This window comes from Triturus cristatus, chromosome 8, assembly GCF_964204655.1.
Source record: "Triturus cristatus chromosome 8, aTriCri1.1, whole genome shotgun sequence".
NCBI lineage: Eukaryota > Metazoa > Chordata > Amphibia > Caudata > Salamandridae > Triturus > Triturus cristatus.
In genome coordinates this window covers 75,141,863-75,166,059 of record NC_140591.1, presented here as the reverse complement: position 1 = coordinate 75,166,059, position 24,197 = coordinate 75,141,863, and the positions used below count along the sequence as shown (strand labels likewise).

At 42.8% G+C, this 24,197-nt stretch overlaps 1 protein-coding gene across 8 annotated transcripts in view; it reads left to right on the top strand.

Annotated features, from left to right (window-relative positions):
• The window catches only part of STXBP5L (syntaxin binding protein 5L), a 1,956,595-nt gene that overhangs the window by 1,104,343 nt on the left and 828,055 nt on the right, over nucleotides 1-24,197 (top strand). For all 8 annotated transcript variants that reach the window (XM_085621040.1, XM_085621038.1, XM_085621036.1 and 5 more), the window contains exon 11: nucleotides 286-358. In XM_085621040.1, coding sequence (XP_085477166.1) covers nucleotides 286-358 — 73 coding nt within the window. The remainder of the gene's footprint in view (nucleotides 1-285; nucleotides 359-24,197) is intronic.

Genomic DNA, 24,197 nt, shown 5'->3' with positions numbered 1-24,197 from the left:
CGTATCTTGAGCCTAGAATGAATATTTGTAGAACTTAATAGTTCCTCTGTGCAGAACACATTGTGTAGTCTTTTCTCCCTGTTTAGTGCATTTTTTGTGCTCATTTTAATAGAGGTCATATTTCTAAAGACATCACAGGTTATCTTGTGTTATGTTCCGCTTTATCGTAAGTCTAGGTTCTAGTAAAGACATTGAGGCAAGTGACTAGACAACTTGGTCTCATGACTGCAATATCTAATGAGAGAAGCCTGCATTCTGAACACGTTTGTTTCTTGTCCTCTGCAGAGTTCCAGGAACCCTACGCCGTGGCGGTACTGCTGGAAAAAGATCTGATTGTAGTTGATCTGACGCAGAGCAAGTAAGTAACCTCTGGGCTGCCTGGCGCCACTCAACCACCGGATGCATGTCTGCCTCTGATGATGGATAGTATTATTTGTAGCTTCTCAAAAGCATTATCAATCCTAGACATTGGAAGGCATACACTGAACACTCCAAAGGTCACACCTTAGTAGAAATGCTATTATGCTTCACTTTTTCCAGTGTTGGTGTAAACAGTTTGTGTAATGCGTATAAGTGAAAGGATACGGGATGTTCTCCCTTTAAAGTTCCTCGTCCCCATTCATCCCAGACTTGTGGCGTGGAGACCACAGGCTTCCAGGGCGATGGGGTCAACAAACCATGTGTATGTTGAGGACTGCGCCAGTTACTAGTACTCTTAATGCATGTTCTTGTCCCAGTATTTACTGTTTGAGATGTATCACCTTCATAGAGCTGATGAGTAACCTAGATAACAAGCATTGGCAAAGCCAATAGGTTTCGCCATTGCAAGATCTATTTGCTTTATCCATGCCAAATTATTTTAGGCATGTTGCACAGAAGCATGGGCTTCTCTGGAACGTGGCTTAAAGTAAATACAATAAAGAGCTGTGACGGAGCCAGATCTGGCTGCGTCATATCGCACTTATTTTCTTTACTTTCAGTTAGGGAGCAATGAAAAGAAAGGACAGCATGAGGAGGGGGTTGGGGCTAACACCATCTGGGCCTCATTTCCAAGAACTGACGCATCGCTGCCACAATGTAGTAAGGCGTCAGAAACACTTGTGCAGCGTTAGGACATTTTTTTAACGCCAAGGATGAACCATATTTACGAACAAACATGAGTCAAAAAAAGTGACGCATTGGTGAGGAGGGATGCGCAGTTGAAAGTGACACAGTAGTTAGAAAAGTGACGAGTGGCAGAATTTGGGCTTACGACAAGTTCAACTGAAGCTATGCATCCCAAACAGAGGACAGGCGTAGTTTCTAACTGACGCAAATGGCCCTATGCGTCAGCAATATTGTGAAGAGTGTAATGGTGGTAAAGTCACCTTAGAGACCATTCCATAGGTCCTGGATGTAAAGCATACAAGTATGAAGTAAGGTTGTGTGTTACATTTCAGTGGGCATAGTCCACTCATGTGTAAGATACCTAACTATGTGTGATGTGTTGAGTCAAACAGTAATGTGAGTGGATACATATAAGTAAAGAGATGTAGAGTGACAGGTCCTGTGTTACTTACCTTGTGTTGGTGTACTTTCCTCTATCGCATGTTGCTCAAGGGGTCCAATAACATGATTGATGCATGTGTAGGCATATTGCTAGTTGACGAGATGTGATGTATTGACTAATTACAGTGTTTTAAGTGAATTCAGCTGGTCAAAAACGTATTCTACAGGCATTGCATCATTCCTACGCCTGGTTTCTGAGGGGTAGGAATTTTGACACATTGCAGATGCTGCATTACTTTCCCTTAAACTCATAAATACCACAGCATCAGTTTACAACTGAAAATAGAAGGGTACGCCTAACTTGCATATGATTAATGCAGCCCATTCAGGCACCGGAACAAACCGACGCAGCGCGATGAAAAGTAACGCATCTGCCTAGATGCATTACTTTGTAAATTTGGAGCACTGAAAGCGCTACCGGTGCGTAAATAAAAAAGTGATGCACAGGCGGCTAAAACTCCTTGTAAATAAGTCCACATCTGAGTGTGGCAGGAGAGAGCAAACCACAGTATGGAAACTAGCTGGAGGAGGAAAAGCTGTGGGGTGTGGCAAAAAACAAAATGAATATGGACAGTCGTTTTTAGGTCTCGCCTGACGAACGCAGCGCGAGAGCGCTGTCGCCAGCGAGATCTATTGTTGCTGACTTGCCTCGGAAGTGGGACAGGAGATGGGCACGCACAGGGCTTTTGGTGGATTGAAGCCTGTGTACGCGCACGTACGGCTATGCGGTGTGCACATCTCCTGTCCCCCTTCCGTCCTCAGTAGCCTCATGCACTTTCACTTTCGATTCCCTCCGTCGGCTCCACGAAGACAGCTTGTTAAATGTCTAACCAGCGAACCATTGACTACTAAAAGTTAGCGATTGTTTATCTATCATCGGGAATTCTGGGACGATAGACTATACTATGTTAATGAAGCATTCCGATATATGCAACTTAGTAGTCGCAGAGATCCACAGGTTTGCCTCACAGCTCAGGCGGCCCGCAGTCTAGAACTGTCCAGACGTGGACTTCAAGCTCCCTCACGGTACTCCTGGCCACTGGCAGGAATCGCCCCCACTTCCCCCTAGGAATCTCTGTTTAACTTACCAAACCCGCACGCCGCCGCCATGTTGAAAACACTTCGGTTTACAGTACCCTGCGCGTGGACCCGCCTCCAGAGACGTCACTGGCTAGTGGCTACCTGCAACTGTAGCACCGCCTCTACAAAAACATCACTGCGAGCCGGCTGCACCCGTCCTCCCCTAAGACTGCGCGTGCCCAATGGCATGCCCAGAGGCGTCCATGCTGGGGTCAGGCAAACGATTCTTGTTCATTAGGAGGGACATAGAGGCAGTGCTTTAAGTGTGATGACTCTCTACAACTACTACTACTCATAATAATAAAACTTGAATAAGAAATAATAATTAAGGCTTTCATGGCACACACCATAATTAATCCTCGCTCGGCGGTGGCGGATCAGGCGCTGTTCTTCTTCGGAGGCTCTGGTGGTAGAAGGGAACCCCCACGTCTCCGGTGGTTCCCGGGGTCCCCTTGCAGCGTCAGCGCTTCCATGCGAGGGTAGTACTGCCGGGACAGTGCACGCTTCTGTCGCGCTGAGACCGCGTCGCCGCCACCAAGCGTGCTTGAGCGCGGCCCCGCTGTGCGCACTCCTGCCACCAGAGGATCGAAAGGCGACAGCCGCTGCAGCGCTCTGCAATGCAACCCACAGGGGCACGACCTGCCCCGGTAGAGACAAGCGGCGTGCCAAGGGAAGGAATTAACCCGAGTACACTGCTTTAGGAATAACAATTATTCCTCCTCACTGACAGAAAGATGCACCGCCCACTGAAAGTTTTGTCAGTGAATGAAAGGCAGCAGCCCTGGGAATGGGTCAGCAACAACAGCAAGGGATGGGGCCCTCTCTAGACGCCCTGCTCTCTGAAGCTAGCCATCCTCGAATATCTTCCACTTGAGGCTCATAGCCCCCCCCTCCCTCCGGGGCCTCATTTGGGATTGTCTGATAAATGCCTCCCCCCCCCCCAAATCAGGCGTAAATACAACGCAAAGCTTCCATCATGATGACACCCCTGGAGCCCCCTCTCCCTCAGATCAGACCTAAATACAACACAAAGCTCCCCTCACGCTCCAGCTGTCATTTGCACAGGCTGAGTTTAAAGAGACAGGGGCAGCCGGGAGTTCAGACATCCCGGCCCCAGCCCCACCCACGTATTATGAATGTTGGTTATTATGAATGTTGGCTGCCAAGGCGGAGTACAAAGACACCTGCGCCCCTATTGCCTCTGGCACCCAAAGCCCCGTCCACAACATGCTATCAAGGAAAAGCTTCAGTGACAAAATGCAGACAAGAAAACCAGTCTCTTTTGGAAAGTGTTCTTGTCGTAGATAAGTACCTACGTGGGATACTGTTCGAAGTGTACGTTATATGGATATTCTAAACAAGCATTTGAAATGCAATAGGTCTCGCATTCGCGAGAGTTTAAGCTAATGGCATTGTTAAATGACTTTTATTTATGTTTTAAAAATCAACACATAAATAAAAGGCATTGTCATTTACAATGCCAATAGCTCAAACCCTCGTAAATGCGAGATCTATTGCATTGCAAATGCTTGTTATTCCTTGGTGTTGAAAGCACTGGTTGTAACGAGTGCAGAGTGAGGTTTCCTGCCTCCGTGCAGCATGCTAGTCCAGCTTGGAGAGCCGGGCTTCTGCCAGCTTTTTGTTCTCTAACATTGCTTAAGGGTGAGGGCTGTGAGACGGCACCCCCTGGCCGAAGTTGCAATAGAGTATGTATTGCAATGGGTGGGCCACGCACGAAGATGGGGCTGCTCCGTCACCCTGCCCAACAGGGAAAGGTGTTTGAGTGGGGGCGTTAGTTGACCACAGGAGCGAACAGTGGGAGGAGTGAGGGAGCACTTAATAATAATCCACGATTACATGGATAACTGGGGAGGGAGTAGAATTGCATCATGTCTGAATGTAGTCTGCGAGAGACACAAGGTCAGAGCTGGGAGCTAGTTGGAGGGTGGAGGCTGCCTCAGAGGAGGAGGGTGCAGTGGTCCTGCCACCTAGCTGCTGCTGGCCAGATAAGGTCCGTCTTTGGCTCATCATCCACTGGAACGTTTTAGTGTGATGTACAATCCGCTGTGAAATAAGAGAATGTAGTCCACCTCCAGCCCCCGTCTATGGGGCTTCCAGCATGGAGAGAACCTTCAAAGAGAGGATTGTCATGTGGCATGCTGGGAACTTTGAAATGGGCAGAAATGCACGTTATCAGGGGAGAGGGGATGAAGCGAGACCAGAAGCAGTCAACTGACCGTGAAAGCAGGGACTCTAGGAGAGAAGGAGAGATGGGAAGGGGTGAGAAGTAAGGGTGAGCTGAGGGAAGAGAGTGGAAGGGAAATTCAAGAGGGGAATGGGAAGACATATGAGAGGTGCTGGGAGCCAATAAAAGGAAGGAGTGAGAGGGGCAGCGAATGGGAACATCAAGGGACATTGCAAGGGGGAAAGATGAGAAAAAGAAGAGAGTGAATTGGAAGCTTGAAATCGAAGGAATAGAGCCCAAAGAATTAAATAGGGGCTGGGAGGGGACACGAAGGAAAGAGAGGGATGGGAAAGAAGAAAATGATATGGCAGCACAGTCAGACTCACTGTCTTATGACACCTGCGCCAACAAACTGCGAAGCAAGAGAAACAGCAGCGCTTTATGATTGAAGCCTCGTCGGCTGCTGAAATGTTGTACAGATTGCACACAGGGCAAGTATGTTTTGCTAAGGGATTTTAGTGACCATAGAGTGTAAGAAGTACATCCGGCGTAGGGGGCAGCTATGCTGTACGGCCCATTGGGGATGTTGAAGAGGACGAGTCAAAACAAAGAGTGCTACGTCACCATAGGTGTCAACTGCCAGTCTTCTTGATAACCTGCCCCTCTTTTAGAGTATTTTATTTAAGTTTTCCATACGAATCATGTTCAACTAAGTAGAGAGCAAATGTGGAATTAAGGCCAGAGTGAAGGACGTGACCTGATTAGGGCCACCCGGGTCACTCATGACCACCTCTCAACCTTCCATGCAGATGAAGAGTCAGTCAGACAGTAGAGAATACAAACCAAGCATATTTATTCAGGTACACTTGAGCGGAGGCCAGTCTGCCCAGCCTCTATGGATTTCTGCAGAGGGACTGACATCAGAAAACATAGTAGTACATTATTTACGATTCAGAACCAATGAAGGCATTCCCAGACTAGAAATTTCCAGATGGAGGCAGCTACACAAAGGAGGTACAGAAGGATAAGTTTTGATCCTGTTATCTGGCAAACACTATCTCTATGCCAAGGTCGTTCTGCCTGTGCCCATCGCTGGACTAGTGGGAGCAGGCCTCTATCTAGTGGGAAAGGTATGCGCTAATAAGAACAGTGTATTCATTAGTACAGCAGGGCCCAACCTTGGAAGAAAAGGAAAATAACCAAAGCTGCTTCTCGCAGAAGCAGAGAGAGATTAGTTTCGCTCATGGGTCCAAATGGCGGCCAAACATAAAATGGTGCCGCAAATGCTAACTTATGCAGAACAATATATACACAACACGGCTAAGAAATTTTTATTCTAACAAGAGATGTCGAAGCCTGCAATCGGGTCGCAATCTCATGAAGCAAATTGGAAACAAATCTGTTAACAAACAGTCAAACGCCATCTTCGATTGACAAATCCTGTTCACTATAGTCTAGAAACACACCTTCAAACCGAGTGAAAAAATCTGACACACTCTCATCTTTCTTTTGACGGCAAGCCGATAACTTGTCCCAATCAACTTTTCTTGGAGGGATAAGAGAACGCATATACATAATGATACGGCCGGGCAAAGCAAGTATCTCTTGTCTAGGCTTATCACCTGGCTTCCGTTCCTGATCCCATACTTTTATCTGATTGCAGGTACCACCCAATTCCGCGGCATGATCCTGTGTGTATACTTGCTTCCAAATATCCACCGGAATGAGTAAGCCAAAGAACATTTCAATATCAGCAAGTGTCATCACTGTTGAAGAGGAAGCTTCAGTCAATTCTTCATACTAAGCAGTTGGATTCTTCCTAGGATCAGGTAACTGAGTCTTAAGAGACAACACTTCACTTCTTTTCCATGGAGTATAAACCCATTGTTCTTGGAAACTGGCCGCTGCCTCTGGTCTAGTAACAACATTATGCTGACCCCTTACCTCTGGTATTTCAGGATGATAAATAGGGGGCCCCACTGACCCCTGCCCCCTTACATCTACCACAGAGCCGCGGCCGCCATCACACCCGAACTGCAACGCACCATCAACACCACCTTCAGAACAGGCACCTTCACAGATGACTGGAAACACGCAGAAGTCAGGCCCCAGCTCAAATAGCCCAAAGCGGACCCCACCGACCTCAAGAACTACCGGCCCATCTCGCTCCTCCCCTTCGCAGCCAAAGTTACAGAGGAAACAGTCAACAGGGAGTTGCCACGATTCATCAAAGAGAACGCCATCCTCGACCTGTCCTAATCCGGATTCCGAAGCAACCACAGCACCGAGACCGCCCTACTCGCCGCCACAGATGCCATCCGCACCCTCCTGGACCAAGGCCACTCCGGAGCCCTCATCTAATCTGAGTATATCCAATAATTTATTTGTGTGCTTAACAATAGGAGTAGATCATTTTTGAGGTTTCCGAGTAAATGATAAATATTCTTGAAAAGAAAAGGGAGTGAGATATGAATGTTCAAGTCTAACACAAAGAGGAGAATCCAAAGAAGATCCTCTTAGCTAACGGGATGATTGACGCAAAGTGAAAGTTTTATGGTAGGTAGGAAAATCGGGAAAATTGACACCGCCCTCTGATTTAGGGCGAATAAGTTTTGACAATGAAATACGAGGCTTTTTATCAGTCCAAAGAAAAGATGATAATAGGGAGTTAATTTTTTTTAAAACTCTGAGGTAAGGCCGCTAGAAATTTTTAAAAAGAACAATCGGGGCTAACATCATCTTTATTGTATCTAATCTTCCCCACCAAGAAAGGTATAAAGGGTGCCCTTTGTCTATCAGAGAATTAATTTTTAAAGAGCATTTATCTAGATTAATAGAAATGGACGATTTGATTGATGCAGAGAAGTATATATCTAGATATTTTGTATATTGGGTGCACCATTTAAACTTAGTTATTTTAAAATCTTCTTTAAAGGTAAATTTAGACAGGGGTAAAATTTCACATTTGTCATTGTTGAGTTTATAGCCAGAGACAAAGGAGTAAGCAAGCCGTTGTTTCAAGGAGGAGCGCAGGAAGGGAGGATTGTGGATTCGAGATAAATAATAAAATATCATCTGCATAAGCTGCCGACTTAATATGCGTCTTATCATAGATAAAACCAAAAACAACTGGGTTCTGGCGAATCTTGGATACAAAAGGTTCTAAAGTATTTAAATGTTTCTTTATTATCAATATTCACTAATGAAATTGGTCTGTAATTTTTACAGAAACGTGGATCTTTATCCTGTATGGGAATGAGGCAGATTAGGGCATCCAAAAAGGAGCCAGAAGAAGAATCCACTTGCAAAAAGGAGAGTAGAAGTTTGTGTAATTTAGGAAGGAGTAGCTGGGAAAAATATAAGAAAAATTTGACCGTATAGCCGTCCGGGCCTGAGGCTTTATATTTTTTAAGTGTGAGTAATGCAGTATGTTATTCTTTCAATGAAACATCGAGGTCCAATAAATCAAAATTACAATGGGTATCAAAGGTTTTTTCAATGGAAGAAAGATAATCCGAAATGGAATCATTTGTAGGTGAAACTTCTGGTGTATTTAAAGATTTGTAATAAGAGTACAATTCTTGTAAAGAGTCCTTATATTTGGGCATTTGGTGGTCGTCAAGTATCGACTCAATGTTTAAATTTGTGTTTTTTAACTTTAAGGTAGTTTGCCAATAATTTACCAGATTTGTTTTGGCCACCATCAAATTTTGCACTGGATTTGAGTAAATACAAAGAAGCATTCGCGGTGGACTCCTTATTGAATTTAAGTTTGGTAGCTATAAGTTCCGCCAAACACTCTTTCGATTTAGTAGCATAGTAGGAATGTTCCAATCTCTTTATTTTTTTTGTAAACAAACTTTATTAAGCTTTTATAAAATGTGCACTAGCATCGTACAATCATTACATAAACAGTCTACGCTCTAGATACATATACATCCTGTTACTGCTACATTGATATCTATATTCGCTCAACGTGTCCTCAAGAGTTGCAGTGTCAAATAGCTCTACATCGCATGTCATTACTTGGTGCAATAATAATGATCTGAACTCCCCACCTTCGCCAATTGGCAACTCCCACCCACTCTATCCCTCCCCCTCGCGTGTCTTGGATCATTATGCACAGAGAATCTGCTCCGGGCCACTCTCCAGGGACGGTCAACCGATCAACGTGGACTCAACGGCCCCTTTATGCCTTCCGCTGATCGACGACTCCACATCATTCCCTCTCCCCAATGCATTCACACCAACATATTTCACGAACCATCATCCTGCGATACCTCCCGGTGTCCCTCGTCTGACATGTCATTGAGTTGCTTAAGGTGCATTATCAGAGCTTCCCAAGTCCTAGCTGCTTCTAACATCTTCTCACTTCCATTACGCCTAGCGTCCCGTAGGTGTGTTGTTCCCTCATAGCCTGCCCAGCGCTCAAACTCTCTCCTCCATCTGCCTATATTAGGCCCTCCTCTTGCCTTCCAATGACTCGTAATATCCCGTTTGCTAATATTAATCCCAAGTCCTGCAACCTAGTTCTTGGAAGTATGTGGAAAGGTATGTAGTAAGCAGTGTCCTGGGGTCTTATGCACTTCTTTTTCAGTAATTTTTGCTAGCATGTCCGTCACCTCCCACCAGAAATTCCCTATCGCCGGGCAGTCCCAGAACATATGCAAGAACTCCGCACCTACCTCCCACCATCTGGGACAAGCTGCCGTTGTCATGTTGAAATACTTGTTGAGGCGCCCTCGGGTGAGATACGCCTTATGGAATACATACAAGTTTACTAGTTGGAATCTAGCATTCCTGGTGATCCTACTGACCCTCTCCGTTAGTTCACCCCACACCTTTTCCTCTATAGGGTCCTCTAGATCCTCTTCCCATTTTTGTTGGAGCAGAGTCAGTGGAAGAAGTGTCGCCCGGCTCAGCCTCCTATACAAGCAGGTAATGTTCCAAACTCTTTATCTTTGCAAAAAGGTCTGTGGCATTTTTGCGAGCAGCATGTTGTTTCTTGAAAATATAGTTTATTATAAAATCACGGGCTACAGCTTTAAAAGCATTCCATATTGTCTGATTCGTTAAAACGGAAATATTCTTCAAAAAAAGAGGAAAAAGATGAGGTAAAAGCAGAATCAAGTAGCAATGAGTTATTAAATCGCCAACGTCTGGGGGCAGAAGGTTTGTTAGGTATATCTAATGAAATAAAAATGGGCATGGTCATAAATCAGTATAGAACCAATGTCTGCAGATTGTATGGATTGAGAGATGTTATGAGAAACAAAAAAATAGGCAATGCGTGATTGTGTCTGATGTACTGGAGAAAAGTAAGTATACTCTCTCAGATAGGGGTTACATAGTCTCCATGCCTCCATCAAGTGTCTGTATTGGAAGGAATGTAAAAATGATTTATGAGCTTTAGAAGAAACAAAGGTAGTCAAGGAGTTACGGTCTATGAAAGTGTCAATAATTTGATTGCAATCACATGCTAAAATGAGGTTAGCATTAGACCATTGCATCAATTTTTTTTCAAGGTGCGACCCAAAAAGGGAATCGCCCATGGTTGGTGCATAAATATTAAATAAAGAGAGTGGAACCTTCCCAATTAATAATTCTGTGCATAACCATCGACCTACATCGTCATTTTCCTGAGATTTAAGCTTAACATGAAGAGATTTGTGATATAACTTAATAACACCATTAAGCTTACCAACCCCCCGGAAAGATGAAAACGTCTCCAACCCAATCTCTCTTTAACTTTAAGGATTCAGATTCTGTGAGGTGTGATTCCTGAATCATTGCTATATCTGCTTTCAATCTTTATTAGTGCAATCAAACACGTTGCCTTTTGATTGGTGAATGTAAACCTCGAACATTCCAAGTAACAATATTCAATGACATAGAATAACTATTGAAAGAACAAATTGAACCAGACCAGACAGAATACAAACTTGATATAGAAAAAACCACAACATCATGTAAGGAAGGCAAAATTTAATGATGGATAATGTAGAAGAAAAAAAGGAAGAGAGTTAAAAGTGGAGAATTAGAGAAAGAGCAAGTAAATAAGTAAGATACCTAAAGATAAAAGGAAGGAAATGTAAATAGATGAAGAAAGGCAAAGAATGAGAGAACAAGACTAACACAAAAGAAAAAACACATACCTATGAAAGTCCAAGAATGAGGAGGGGGGGTAAAACCACATGGAAGAACGGTGCATCCAGAGCTCAGGGAAAGGGGCACAAGGGCGACTGGATAAGGTAAGGTGCGAGACAACGGGAGAGACATACAACAGGGGTACCTGTGGGAGGAAATAGATAAGGTTAAATTATGAAATAATAACATCACAGTCACCCTATATCAGGAAAAGAAAAAACTAGGCCAGCTTAAGGAGAAGCACTGAGTACACAAAAATATAAACATAAGAGATAACAAAAGTATTAAATCCAGAACAAATATCGGACCACATTAAGAAATTACATAACAGTCACAGTATATGCTGGACAACAACAAAAAAACAAAAAAGAAAAAGACTTGAGAACAACATTCATGATATAGCCAGGACAACTCAAAACAGAAATGGCTTAAGAGAAATGACTGAGTATTTAAAAGTGTAGGTAAAGGAGATAACAACAGCATTAATATAAAATCATATGCTTAATCAAAAATGAGAAGTTGAAGCACCAGCGGTGTCCATAGCTTCATCCCCACATGCATTAAGAAAACTCTTCAGCTTAACAATGTCTTTGTAGGAGGTTGTCTTGTTTCTGTCCATGACTTTAAACAAGCAGGGATGGAAAAGGTAATATCTAGCACCAAGAGCACGAAGATCCGGTCTCATATTTAGAAATCCCTGCATCGATCTGCAGTACTCTTAGCATAGTCCTGTGAAAAGAACAATGTATGACCTAACCAACCAAGAGATACGAGGTGATTTTTTAGAAGCTGAGAGAACTTAAAGAAGATCCATTTATTCCAGGAAATATAGAATGACGCCTCTTGGACGATGAGGGCCAGAAGTGTCAATATGTTGATGTCCTAACATATGTGCACGTTGAATGTTGAAGGTAGTATCTTCAGGTAGACCCAACACTTTAGGTAGAAAGTCTTTGAAGAAGGTGAGAGGGTCCACGCGCTCTATGTTTTCTGGCAAGCCATAGATATGTAAGTTATTTATTTGATTTCTATTTTCTAAATCTTCAACATGTTTCTGCAGAGAGGAAACTTGTGATTCTTTTGTCTAATTGGGACCACCTGTCTGTCAAAAATTGAAGTTTAGAATTAGTCTCTTCCATAAAGGGTTTTAAGGCACATATTTCTTCCAATAACACATCTAGCGAGGCAGGAGGTGGTGATTTTGCAGGAGAGGGAGAGTCTTTTTTGAGGCGCTTAAGATTAGCTTTGGCAGGAGTAGCCAGATTTGGCACCAGTGATGACACGGGTGTGGGTGCACCAACCTTTGGTTGAGAAGGGGAGGCAAACTCCATTGCAAAACTTCGTGAAGACTGTAGAGTTTTTGACAAATCTGCATGTGGGAGCTGAAGCAGAGGAATTTAATCTCTTTAGCCTCGCCATAGACTGTGTGAGGAGAAAATTGAGAGAAATGTAGATTTCCTAATGTGAAAGATTCAAAAGTAGTAGCGAACGGACGTCAAGGTTCTGAGTAGGAACAGAGAACTTGCAGAAGTAGTTAGGGCATAGTCCGTTGGGGAAGAACCAACGCAGAGGATGTCCTCTATGTTTGAGGACACTTAACGTGAAAATAGACCCACTTCTATTCAAGTAATAAAGACAAGGGCGTCAAAAGTAGAGGTCTGCAAAAAGAGAAGGTGTGGTCAAAAGTGCTGATTAGGGTCTAATGGCAGGCAAAATTATAAAGAAAAAGTTCCTCATGGTGGCATAAAAACATTCTGTTGTCTGTATATAGGGTCAGAACACACTGAGGAGAGAGGTTATCATCCTGTGGAAGGTTTAACAGTAGAAAAGCTGAGGCACATGATCTCAGCGCTACCGAGGCAAAAGACGTAGCGACCGCACCTACAAAAATGGGAGAGTAACGATCATTTCTGAAGTGTGGAAAGATTATGCCATTAGCAGTAATGCGCTTTGTAGTGGAAGGAGCTCAACAAGCGGTGCACTAAAATAGGCTACAAAATGTTGGTGAGAGCCCACAATGATGCTGGAAGCAAGCAAGACATGTGGCGCGTCACTTCCATGCTGGGTGGTGAGAAGTTGAAGCGGCCGCATTACAAAGTGGTGGCCGCGGTTGAGGAGACAGCAGAAAAGATGAAATACCTTGATTTCGTTGGTGCTGGAGTGCTGCCAGCTCTACCAGGGGGTCGTCGGGTGGTTCATCTCCATGGTGCCGCACTTTGGGAGAAGTAAGGGTTGCGGGGCCCATGAAGAGCAATCACCAACTTGTGCCACCGCGCCGGAGCTCACGGAGCAGCCGCCATCTTGCTTGGGCGTCAAACCATGCCCCCACCCTTAAGTTTATTAAAGGCGAAACTATGATTCAAGTGTCGTTTAGTGCTTTAAGTATATGCTGTTATTGAATTACAATGGGCTTACAGGTGTTGTCACTTACTTGTGTAAATATTGTGAGGTCATAAACACTGCATTCGAGGTCCAAGTTGTGGTTTGTTTGGTGGTTATTGTGCTAATTATAAATTGCTAAGCTAACTTGACTTCTGAATTTCAATGTTTTTTTACTTTCAATTCACAACCATAACAGTACTTAACAATGTTTCTTTTAAGTGACTTTCTGTTTTAAAAAAATATATATACATTAGGGTATTATTACCAAATTAATTTGTACCTTCACTGAAAACTTGTTTTTTTTAGCTTTCAGAATTCCTTTTTTTCCCCATTATATTCAGAACGATTGGCCAGAAGTCCTTGGGAAGCTGCACCCAACCCTCCATGGGCATTAATTGCCTCTTTATTTGGTTAAAAAAAAGCATAGAAGCATTGAAAGCAGATAAAATATTTAAATTATTACAATTTTACATGTCAAGACATTTACGACTCTTGAGAGTAGCTGACAAATAACGACTAGCAGTAAAACATACCAGGGGTGATGTAGGAATCTGTAAATAAAGAAGTGCTGGCCTACATTGTGCAAAAGTTTTATTTTTAGGACTAGGTACAAGGAACTTCTTTTGCGGAAGAGTATAAAATATACACACAAACATGTGCATTGTGCATTGCGAGAACACATTATCACAAGGGCAGACTCAAATGCTATCTTGTGTCCTTGTATCCATAGGGAATGATCAATGATATTGGAGAAGACCAATCATAAAGCAGGTTGGCAAATGACAATCCCAGGCTTCATGTATGTTATAAAGATAAGGTTACATCATAAAAGTAGTAGTAACTATAATGTATGCCTTAATAGACAGTTTAGACAACTCAGGAAATTCTCTATCCTGGGCTCTATGTTGATTAAAAAGAAAGTGTTTGCCCATAACTTATCCTTTTTGTGATGTTTTCTGAAATCTCAAAATTTTCAGTCCACCCACTTGAGCACCAATAAACTTAACATAAGATAGCCATTTTGACATGATATGGTTCTCCACACGTAATAAATGAACAGTCTGTTTAAGCTGATACAAATGTTAGACCAGATAGAAATTTGCAAAAGAAGAAGCAAGAGTTGGATTATATCTACAGGATAAGAAATTCAAAGCTCTTCATGGCAGGAAAAGTGTCGGCTAGTTTGTTCGACGGGAACAAAAAGACTTTGACAAAATGTATTTTCTTCAATTTTCAGGGGGCCAGGATTAATATATCCACAGATGTCCACCCCGTAACAGGCAACAGAAATACATTTATATCAATATATGGAGCAACATATACAGGATGTACTTCTTACCAAGTTTATGTGCAAAATTTATTACACATGAAAAGGAGTGCACAAAATATCCTCATTTTTGACCACACCTCAATATGCGAAGGCCTCAACCTTTTCTAATTGATGACCTTTTATGTAAAAACTTCTTGATTTGACAGATTTTGAGCCAGTAACCATATTAAAAGTCTAAGTAAAATTGGTAATAAGGTCAAAGTTGTCCACATAAGTTACAAAGTCATCAACTAATGCTTTTAAAGCATTTGCTCTCCTTGCCAATAGAAATGCATCTTCTGCGTATTAACAAATCAGTATTAAACGATTGCCAGTGCGTGGAAAGCCCTTGTACCCTCTTGTTAATAAGATTCTAGATCATTTATATATAAAAATAATAATTTGGGGGATAACACACACCCTTGTCTAACACCTGTGGCCAGTTTATATGTCTCAGTACAATCACCCTTGTTTTATAATGGACTTTAAAGTTTAAGCAATTGCCGAGGTTTTGGAAGAAGGTGACCTGAGTCACCGCTTATATTGGCAAGAATGGACCACAGTTTCAGCCTATTAAACTGATTAAATGCTGAACTGAGGGCCATAAAAGCCAAATGCAACGAAACTTTAATTACAACACTATACTTTTCAACTTAAACTGAATTGAGACAGTGCTCTACACTGCCTAATCCAGATCTAGAGCCATTCTGTTGCTCAGAAATAATTCCCTTGTCCTCTGCCCAACGGTAGTCTAGCCCTGCTGTGCATGGATTTTGACTTAATGCAGCAAGAGTTGGTATCCTCCTTTGATGGGCAAATCCTGCTGCATCTTACCCTCAAGCGGGTGCAGTGGAGTTTGGTTCAGGGCTTTCACCCAACCCTCTGTGGACACCTAGTCCTTGCTGTACACAGCCAGAACTCTTGTATAGAGGCTGCACACAATGAACAGAGCATCTTGAGGCCATGTGCAGCAGGGGTGGGCTGCAGGACCTGGCCTTTGGCCATTTTCTGTGCCCAAGCCCTACTGTGCAGAGCCTTTGGGAAGCAAGTGGATATTTACCTCCTTTGTTGGGGGTGGCGGGGATTTGCAGACGACTGTTTGGTTTTGCACATCCACACGGACTCCTGGGGTCTTGCTGGACCTTTCACAAGCCTGTTGACCCAGTACCGGGTACACTGAGCCTTCGAGAGGTCCAGCTAAGGCCCAAAAAGCTGTGCGGGTTTGTAGACCCGAAGCTAAGGTTCACAGACGTCTGTAGCTGTGCTGGGGTCAGTGAGCCTTTCTTCGTGTCTGCAAATCCTATGACAGAATGTACTTTTGACCACTTCACAATAGGCATAAAATCAAGCAGGAATAATGGATAGCTGTGCCAGCTTCAGCAGGACCCAAGCGAACCCTAATGGTTAGAGAGACCTCATTTTCTCCTCTCCCTCATTCACTCACCGGGAAGGGACCTGCTCCATACAAAACCAGCACATGGCCAAACTTTTTTTTATAAGAAAAAGAAAAACAAGCGACAATAAGCCCTGGTCCAGTCATGGCTCAAGGTCTGTCTGTGGAAAATAGGCTATGATGAGGGATAAATTGAGGGATGGTTGAAGTTATAACACATTGAGAGATCAAAGAATCCAGATAAACTTCATTGAAATACATTCTCTTTATTTAAAGTCATTGAAACTCACCCATAGATAAAGCATCATAAAGCAATGTTGGCCCATTCATGTTTCGTGACTTTGAATGTCACAATTAGTAACCTCAACAGGTTATCAAGTATCAACAATTCTAAAAATGCCTCCATTCTCATGCACAAAATATTACCTGTCGGTTGAACTCATAGCACTGAAATGTTGTATTTGGTCATAAATTCTTTGTTGGCTTACCCCCAAATTTGAAAATGCAGTGGGTTTATCATGCTTCTTGTCAGTCGGGGAAGTTACCTACCATCCGGAAACGGAAAATTTAGGACCCAACACAACATTTCAGTACTATGAGCTCAACCGACAGGTGTTAATTTGAACATCAGAATCAATGCATGGTTAGACTTTTTGATACTTTAAACGTATCTGAGAAAAAAATGGCTTATCGTGAGAATATCATGGCCTTCTGCAAGCAACTAATTGTAATATTAAAACTTGTGAAGCACAGTTGGCCTACATTGCTTTATGTCCTTCATCTATGGATGAGTTTTTCATTCACATAAATAAAGAACTTTTACTTCATTATAAACTATTTGGATCCTTTGATCTCTCATCACTTTATAACTTTCTACCTGGTGTTTGGACACAATATCAAGTTGTAAATATCGAGATACACCAATATCTGAAAAAAATATTGTAACACAAAAAGATCCTGATGCAAAAATATCTTCATCAACTATATAGATTTTTAGGTAAGTAATATTATTTTGAAGAATATCATTGTTTTTAATATCTTTTTCAATATTATAGCTGTAAAAATGTTTTTTTTAAATTATTTTATTATGTTCAGTTCATATATTAATTTTATTTTACTATTGTTTCATTGTTTTTTTTTCTTCTTTTTTTCCTCATATAACCTCCGTAGCCATAGCAACCTCTCGACCTGATCCACCACTAATGCTGATGACTTGGTGGTTTCAGTCTCAGCTGTTGTTTCTTCCATGGGGACCGCCCAAAGTACACATCATGAGCTGACCAAGAGGTTTTAATCATTGGAATTTAACCTTAACCTACTCTAATCTACTATCCATTGTATTTCCATCCAGCAGATTCCAAAATAACCCCGTAGCAGGCCTACCTCTATAGATGTTCACCCTTTGATCCAGAGCTCTAAAATAAGTAACTGAATTCCACCAGGCATTCCAAGACGGTGGGGCCATCTGACGCCAAAGTTTACATATCTCTCTCCTGGCCAGAAGGATCATATAAAACACCAGCTTATATTGCAGTACGTTCATGTCTTGCCTCCCCCCAGGTTCAAGGGTTATCCCAAAAAGTATAAGAGATGGGCTTACCTCTACATCTGAACCAAGCACCTTCGAAATACTCTTACCCACGTTTTTCCAATATTCCTGTATCTTAGGGCAGGAGGCAAATATATGAACATCATCCGCATTCAGGGAGCCACACCTAATGCATCTTGCTTCTCCCCCGCCTATCATTCTTGAAATTTTCAGGGGGGACCAATATAGCCTGTGGATTGTAAAAAATGGTTCTTTCTGAGTGGAGCAGATTTGACAGTCGAATAAAGAGTATCTATTGATACTTGCCATAATTGATCTAACTCCTCTCTCGGCAAGTAGTTCTCCCAGACTCCCGTTGGGTTGTCGATCTTCCTGTCGGCTGCGGCTAGGAGATACCCGTGCCAAAGTGCCACCTCCTTTTTCCTGGGAGCCACATCTTGTAGGTCACTTTCCATCTGACACTCCTCAAAGGGCGGTCAGGATTGATTCTTGTACCAGGAAGCAATCTGATAGTATTTAAACCTGGATAAAGTGCCTCTAGTGATGGAATTCCAATACTCCCATGAGAAGCATTCATTGTTTAGGACAATATCCTTCCAAGACATGCCACCAGCCTCAAACAAAGGACGAGCTAAAGCATCTAGGAGGCACTCCGGAGTTCCTGGGGATCCCCACACAGGGGCCCACTCACTATAATATGAGAGGCCGAGACAATCACGATAGCTTTGCCGCCATTTGTAAAGCCTTCAAACGCACTTTTTTTGAAGAATTTAGAAGAGCCGAATTTATACATAAATCCGAATGCGTCTATGCCCATTAACATGGCGGAAAACATACTCCCTATTAGTGACTTGTCTGGGGAGAGCAGTAGCATCCTACAGTTCTTTAACTGGTAGGCCCAGCAATAGAGTTGTAGGTCAGGTAAACCTATACCTCCTTGCTTCAGTTTACGTCTTAGTTTCTTCCAGGATAGACGGACCCTCTTGCTTGCCCATATAAAAGACGAAATCTTGCCCTGGATTTTAAGCAGATCCGCTTTTGCAAATGCTAAAGGGATATTATTAAACAGGTAGGTACATTTTGGAACTATGGACATTTATATGAGGTTCACCCTTCCATAGTGTGAGAGAGGTATACTCTGCCACCTTTTCAACAAGACGTCGACCTCTTTAGAAACCCTATCTAGATTTGTTCTTGGGAGTTTCTCCAGGTCGTGGGTAATTGTAATTCCTAAGTATCTAAGCTCCCTGACCGACTTGCTCTCATGATCTGGGATATTCCATGCCATAACCTCCGTCTTATCTTCATTCACTTCATACCCTGAAAGTTTCCCAAACGCCTGTGCTTCAGCCATAAGCTCCGGGAGTGCAGTAGTGAAATTAGGGGACATTAACACCAAGTCATCTGCATAAAGGGCGACTTTCCTCTCAAATTCATTTATAGAAAAGGGGGTTATCTTCTGGTTCTGACGGAGACTTTGGGCAAGGGGCTCAATATATAGGTCAAACAAAATAGGTGACAGAGGACAACCCTGCCTCGTTCCTCTACTTATTTTAACAATTGGGGAACGGCTTCCATTAACTAGTATCTGGGCATAAGGTGACCTGTAAATTTTCTTGAGTACATCCCTGAACTCATCCCAGAGTCCAAAAACCTTCAAAACCCTATCTAAAAAGTGCCAATTTTCACGGTCAAAAGCTTTGGCAGCATCCACAGTGATGATGGAAAAAGGCATATTCTGTGACACTGCCAAATCAGCTGCCCCAATTAGAGTATATACCAGTTCTGACATCTGCCGACCAGGAATAAAACCCTTCTGGTCTTGATGTATAATGGGACCTATAATTTTTGACAAGCGGTTATTCAATATCCCTGCAAATACTTTATAATCAGTATTTAATAAGGAAATCGGCCGATTTGACTGGCATTGAGTCGGATCCTTCCCTGGTTTTAAAATGAGAGATATGAGTGCTCCATTCCAAGAATCTGGCAGGGGGGAAAGACCACCTAGAATATAATTAAATAGATTCAACCAAACTGGAATAATCTGATCTCTTAATATGGAGTAGACTTCAATTGGGATTGAATCTGGACCGGGGGCCTTTCCCCTCTTAGATTTATCTAATACCGCCAAAATCTCACTTCCAGTTATTTTAGACTTTAGGAAGTTCTGACTATCCTCTGATATTTTCGGGAGTAATTTCTCAGTAAGCCAGCAGTCTTTGTGTTCTTCCACTGTATAAGAATCTTCTTGATATAGCTCCTGAAAGAACTGCACAAAAGACTGTTCTATCACATCTTTATCCTCAATGATATGTGCATGAAATTTTATCCTACTGATGTAGTTATAGGATCTATCAGTTCAACTCTTTATCGCCAAGAGTTTACCACAGTTCTCCCCCTGCTTAAAGTCAAACATCTTACTCGCTTCCCATTTTTGAAGTATGATCTCCTCAGATTTAAGCCTAAAATTCAACTGTACTTCCTCGAGTCTCCTTACTAGATCTTCTCTCACTGTAGCAGTTGTATTCCTCAACTTAAGCTCTACCTCTATTTTTTTTATTTGTGACTCTACGCCGGCCAACTCAGTCTTCTCTGCCCTAGACCAGACCGCTACCGCCCCCTTTAGAGTTCCCCTCAACCAGGCTTTATAAGTATCCCAAACATTATGCAGGGAGGTTGATCCGAGATTGTCTTGTAAGAAACAGGCGGTTTTGGATTTCAAGAGATCAGGGGTGGAAGGCTGCAGTAGAAATCTCCTATTTAGAGTCCATCTCTTCACAGGAGATTTTTGAGGGAGCTCCAAATTGAAGACTATTGCCCCGTGATCAGAAATATGAATAGGCATATACTCTATGTGGCTTACTTTGTCCACCTCAGAACGTTCCATAAATATATAATCTAGCCTAGAAAAGTGTGAATTCTTTTTACTAAAAAAGGAGTACTCTCTCACCTCACCATTTTTTTTCCGCCATACGTCACATAAATTTACATTTTTTAGAGTAGTCCTAAGATAGGCTTTGACACGAGGAGCCGCAATATGTTTCCGAAAGGAGGATCTGTCCAGCCCATTATCCATAAGGACATTAAAATCTCCACCCAATATAAGTGGGGAATCAAAGTCAGCCAGGGCAAAACAAAGATTATTTAGTGGACCTGTATCATCCTCATTCGGGCCATAGTAACTAACTATAGTGTATTTAGACAACTGAGATTTTATTTTGGCTATGACCCAGCGCCCCATTGTGTCTACCTGAGATCTGATAAGTTCAATCCCCGAATTTGGTTTCAAAATAATGGCTGCCCCTTTCGAACAGCACTGTTGGTCTGAAGCAATAAATTTGTCTACCCATCTTTCCTTACCGAATAATGCCCTGCACTCTGATTGTAAAAGATGAGTTTCCTGAATCAAACAGATTGAAGCTGAACTATTTTTTAGATATTGAAGGATCAGACGCTGTCTTCTCTTAATTCTCAGCCCGTTGACATTCCAGCATAAAAAACCCAAGTCCCGTCTCGATCCCTGTAGAGGTCTATCCATCATCACTATCTTTGTCCTGGTCACCTCCCCTGCTAAGGCTACTGAGAGTTATTATATCAGAAAGGTTTAACAATTTTATTATTTTTTTATTTTTTCCCAATACTGCCCACCAACACATGTGTAAACCCCCCCACAACATCCCTTCCCCCTATTTGCTGGTACACCCACCCCATGGAACCTTCCCTGTCTAACCATGGCAATAAGTATTGCCCTATGAGTCGTAGCTCTCCCGTCTCCCACAAAGAAAGAAAAGTGAGATATAAAGGTGTATATGGTACCAAACATCCCTTAACCTTTAACTTAATTTCTAGTTTTAGCCTGTTCTAGAAATGTGTCTACTTCTTCCGGGAACCTAAAATTAAACATCTTATTAGCCCAGAGAACCTTCAAGAAGGCTGGAAATCTCAGCTGCACCTAAGCCCCCTACTCTCTTAATGCATCCATCCGCTTCCCTAATTCCCATCTCCTATCTTTCGTTACCCTAGAGATGTCAGACCTAATGTTAAAGGAGATGTCATTAACCTCAATAGACTTAAGTTTAAGGGCTGTCCCTAATAGCTGCTCTTTTAGAGGGTAGGATTGGATGCATATTAAGATCTTCCTTGGCTTCTTTCTTGCAGGGTTTAGCCTAAAGGGGTCTCTATGAATGCGCTGTATTTCTTTCTCCCTTATTGGTGCTGAGGCAATTTGGGGAAATGCTTTAACAAGAATATCTATAACATATGCTTTCAGATTGTCCCCTTCCAGTCCTTCTTTTAAATCTAGTACTCCTATGTTGTTTCTTCTAGATACATTTTCAAGTCTCTCCAGCCTCTCATCGACATCCCGCTCTCTCTCTTTTAGCCTGAGCACTTTGTGAGCATTATCCTTGACCTCCTGACCAAGTTCTTCCACCTTATTTTCCAATGCCTCCAGTCTTTGTGTTAGTGCATCTAAGTTCTCTTCTAGGCTGCTGCATGTATCCTGTATCCTCCTCTGATTAACCTCCGAGGTTGAGAATTGGGTGCTCATCTCTGCAGATATCTGTCTCAGCATCCCTTGTATTGAGTCAATAGCAGGACTTAACTCGACCCCTTCTACACTCTGCCTCCGGCCTTCCAAATTGCGTTCTGTGTCTTCCACCATCGCATCCCTGAAGACAGTTCGGTTTTCATGTCTATCTTCCATAGTGGTAGGGGCTGTACCATTAATCTTATCTAGTACGGAGTATCTATTTGATAGAGGGATGACAGGATTGAGAACTAAAGCCGAGTCTACCACTGGGGTCCCCTTGCTTAGGTCCCTTTTTCCCTGTGGATTAGACATAAAGTAGGCCTTTAAAGAGGGTGTTATTTTTGTAAGAGGTTGGATTTTATCTCTCTTCCTGCCTTTCACGAGAGCTGGCTTCCCTGTCCTAGAGACCGGCTTTTTACTCTTATGGCCACTTATTAAGGCTTCCGTGGGCAGAGGAGGCTGCGTAGGCTGTATATACTGTATTGCCTGTGCTGGCTTTTGTACAAGGGGCTCTATCCCAAGAAAGTTTTGCGATCTTAATTTGTACCTCCTTCCCTGAGAAGTGGCAGTACTGGGCGTCTGTTTGATGGGGTTTGGTTCTCTACCCCTTTATTCGGCTGTTGCCTTCTCCCTCCCGATAAAGCTGGGTCCTGCTCAGGCTGCTCAGGCTGCAACTTGTCTACCTCCATGATGTAGCAAATATCCTCATTACCTATTTTAGCCACGTCAGAAAATATAATATAAGGCTTGCGCTGTTTATATGAAGATTGAGCCCTATACAAACAGTTCCCGGAATGAGTTTCTCCTCTGCCGCAATCTCTGTATATTTGGGGCAGCTTTTCAGGGGATATACATAGCACACCTAGCGCTCCTAGTGTAAAGCAGCTAGCAAACTGTGCTCGGTTATAACACTGCGCACGTCTGCTTTGCGATAGTGCCCCTGCTGCCCTGAAGAGGGGAAATGTAAGTCTTGCACACATTCAGGCTACCACCACAGTCTCTTTTACCTGGCTAAGAGAAATTCGACTCTTCCTTCCCAAAACCTCAGCAGCTTCAGCCCCGAAGCCCCGAAACCACTAGCTCCAGCGACTCCGGCGGCAGAGGAATGAACCCCAGGCAGGAACAATCAATCCCAGATACGGAAGGCAGCATCAGACCAACCAGAGAGAACGGGCCGCAGAAACAGCTGAAGCCGCCCGACACGAGCGGAACATGAAGTAGACGAAAACACAGGCTCCAGGGCGGCAAAGCCGCAAATCAGGATGCGTCGGTATTACCCCCGCAGGAGGCAGCCCCAAACAGCCACAAGGAGAGAGAACGGGCGGGCGGGGCCTCAAAACAGCTGATGCCTCCCGGCCCGAGCGGGACACGAAGCACGCGAAGAACCAGGCTCCGGAACGACAAAGTCACAGACCAGGATGCGGCGGCATCAGTCCCTCAGTCAGACACACTAGGTAAGCATTCCGCATTGGCCTTAGTCGGTACCAAGAACAGAGGACGGGAGAGCGGACGACTCGCGACCTGCCGATTAGCTGCCCGCCATGTTCCCCTCCTCACTATTGTTTCATAAACATCATAACTATTGTTTCATTGTTATGATATTTATGAAATGTAGTCAGTAATTTTAAGTGATTTAGGATTTTTAATTTAATTGTCCATAGTAATATATAGGGCGGAAAGTTAATGAAGCAAAAACTAATTATTTATTAATTAATAATTTTTCTTAGCTGTGTGATAGATATTAATTATGTAAATTATATGATACTGATTTACTTTATTTATATTTTAGATGCAGGGTGCTAGGTTTGTAGAGGTATGGGGTGGGAAGTTATTTATGTAATAATTAACAATTTTTATTAATAGTTATTTAATTGATTATTAATTTTGTAAATAGTGTAATTATATATTTCTGTTATGTTTTTAGGTGTTTGCTGCTGGGGTTGTAGGGGTATGGGGTGGAAAGTTAATTAAGTAATAATAGATTAACAAATAAATATGAATTGGTAAGTTGATTATCAGTTATGTAAATTGTGCTATACTTATTTATTTGAGGTACATTTAAGTTGTGGG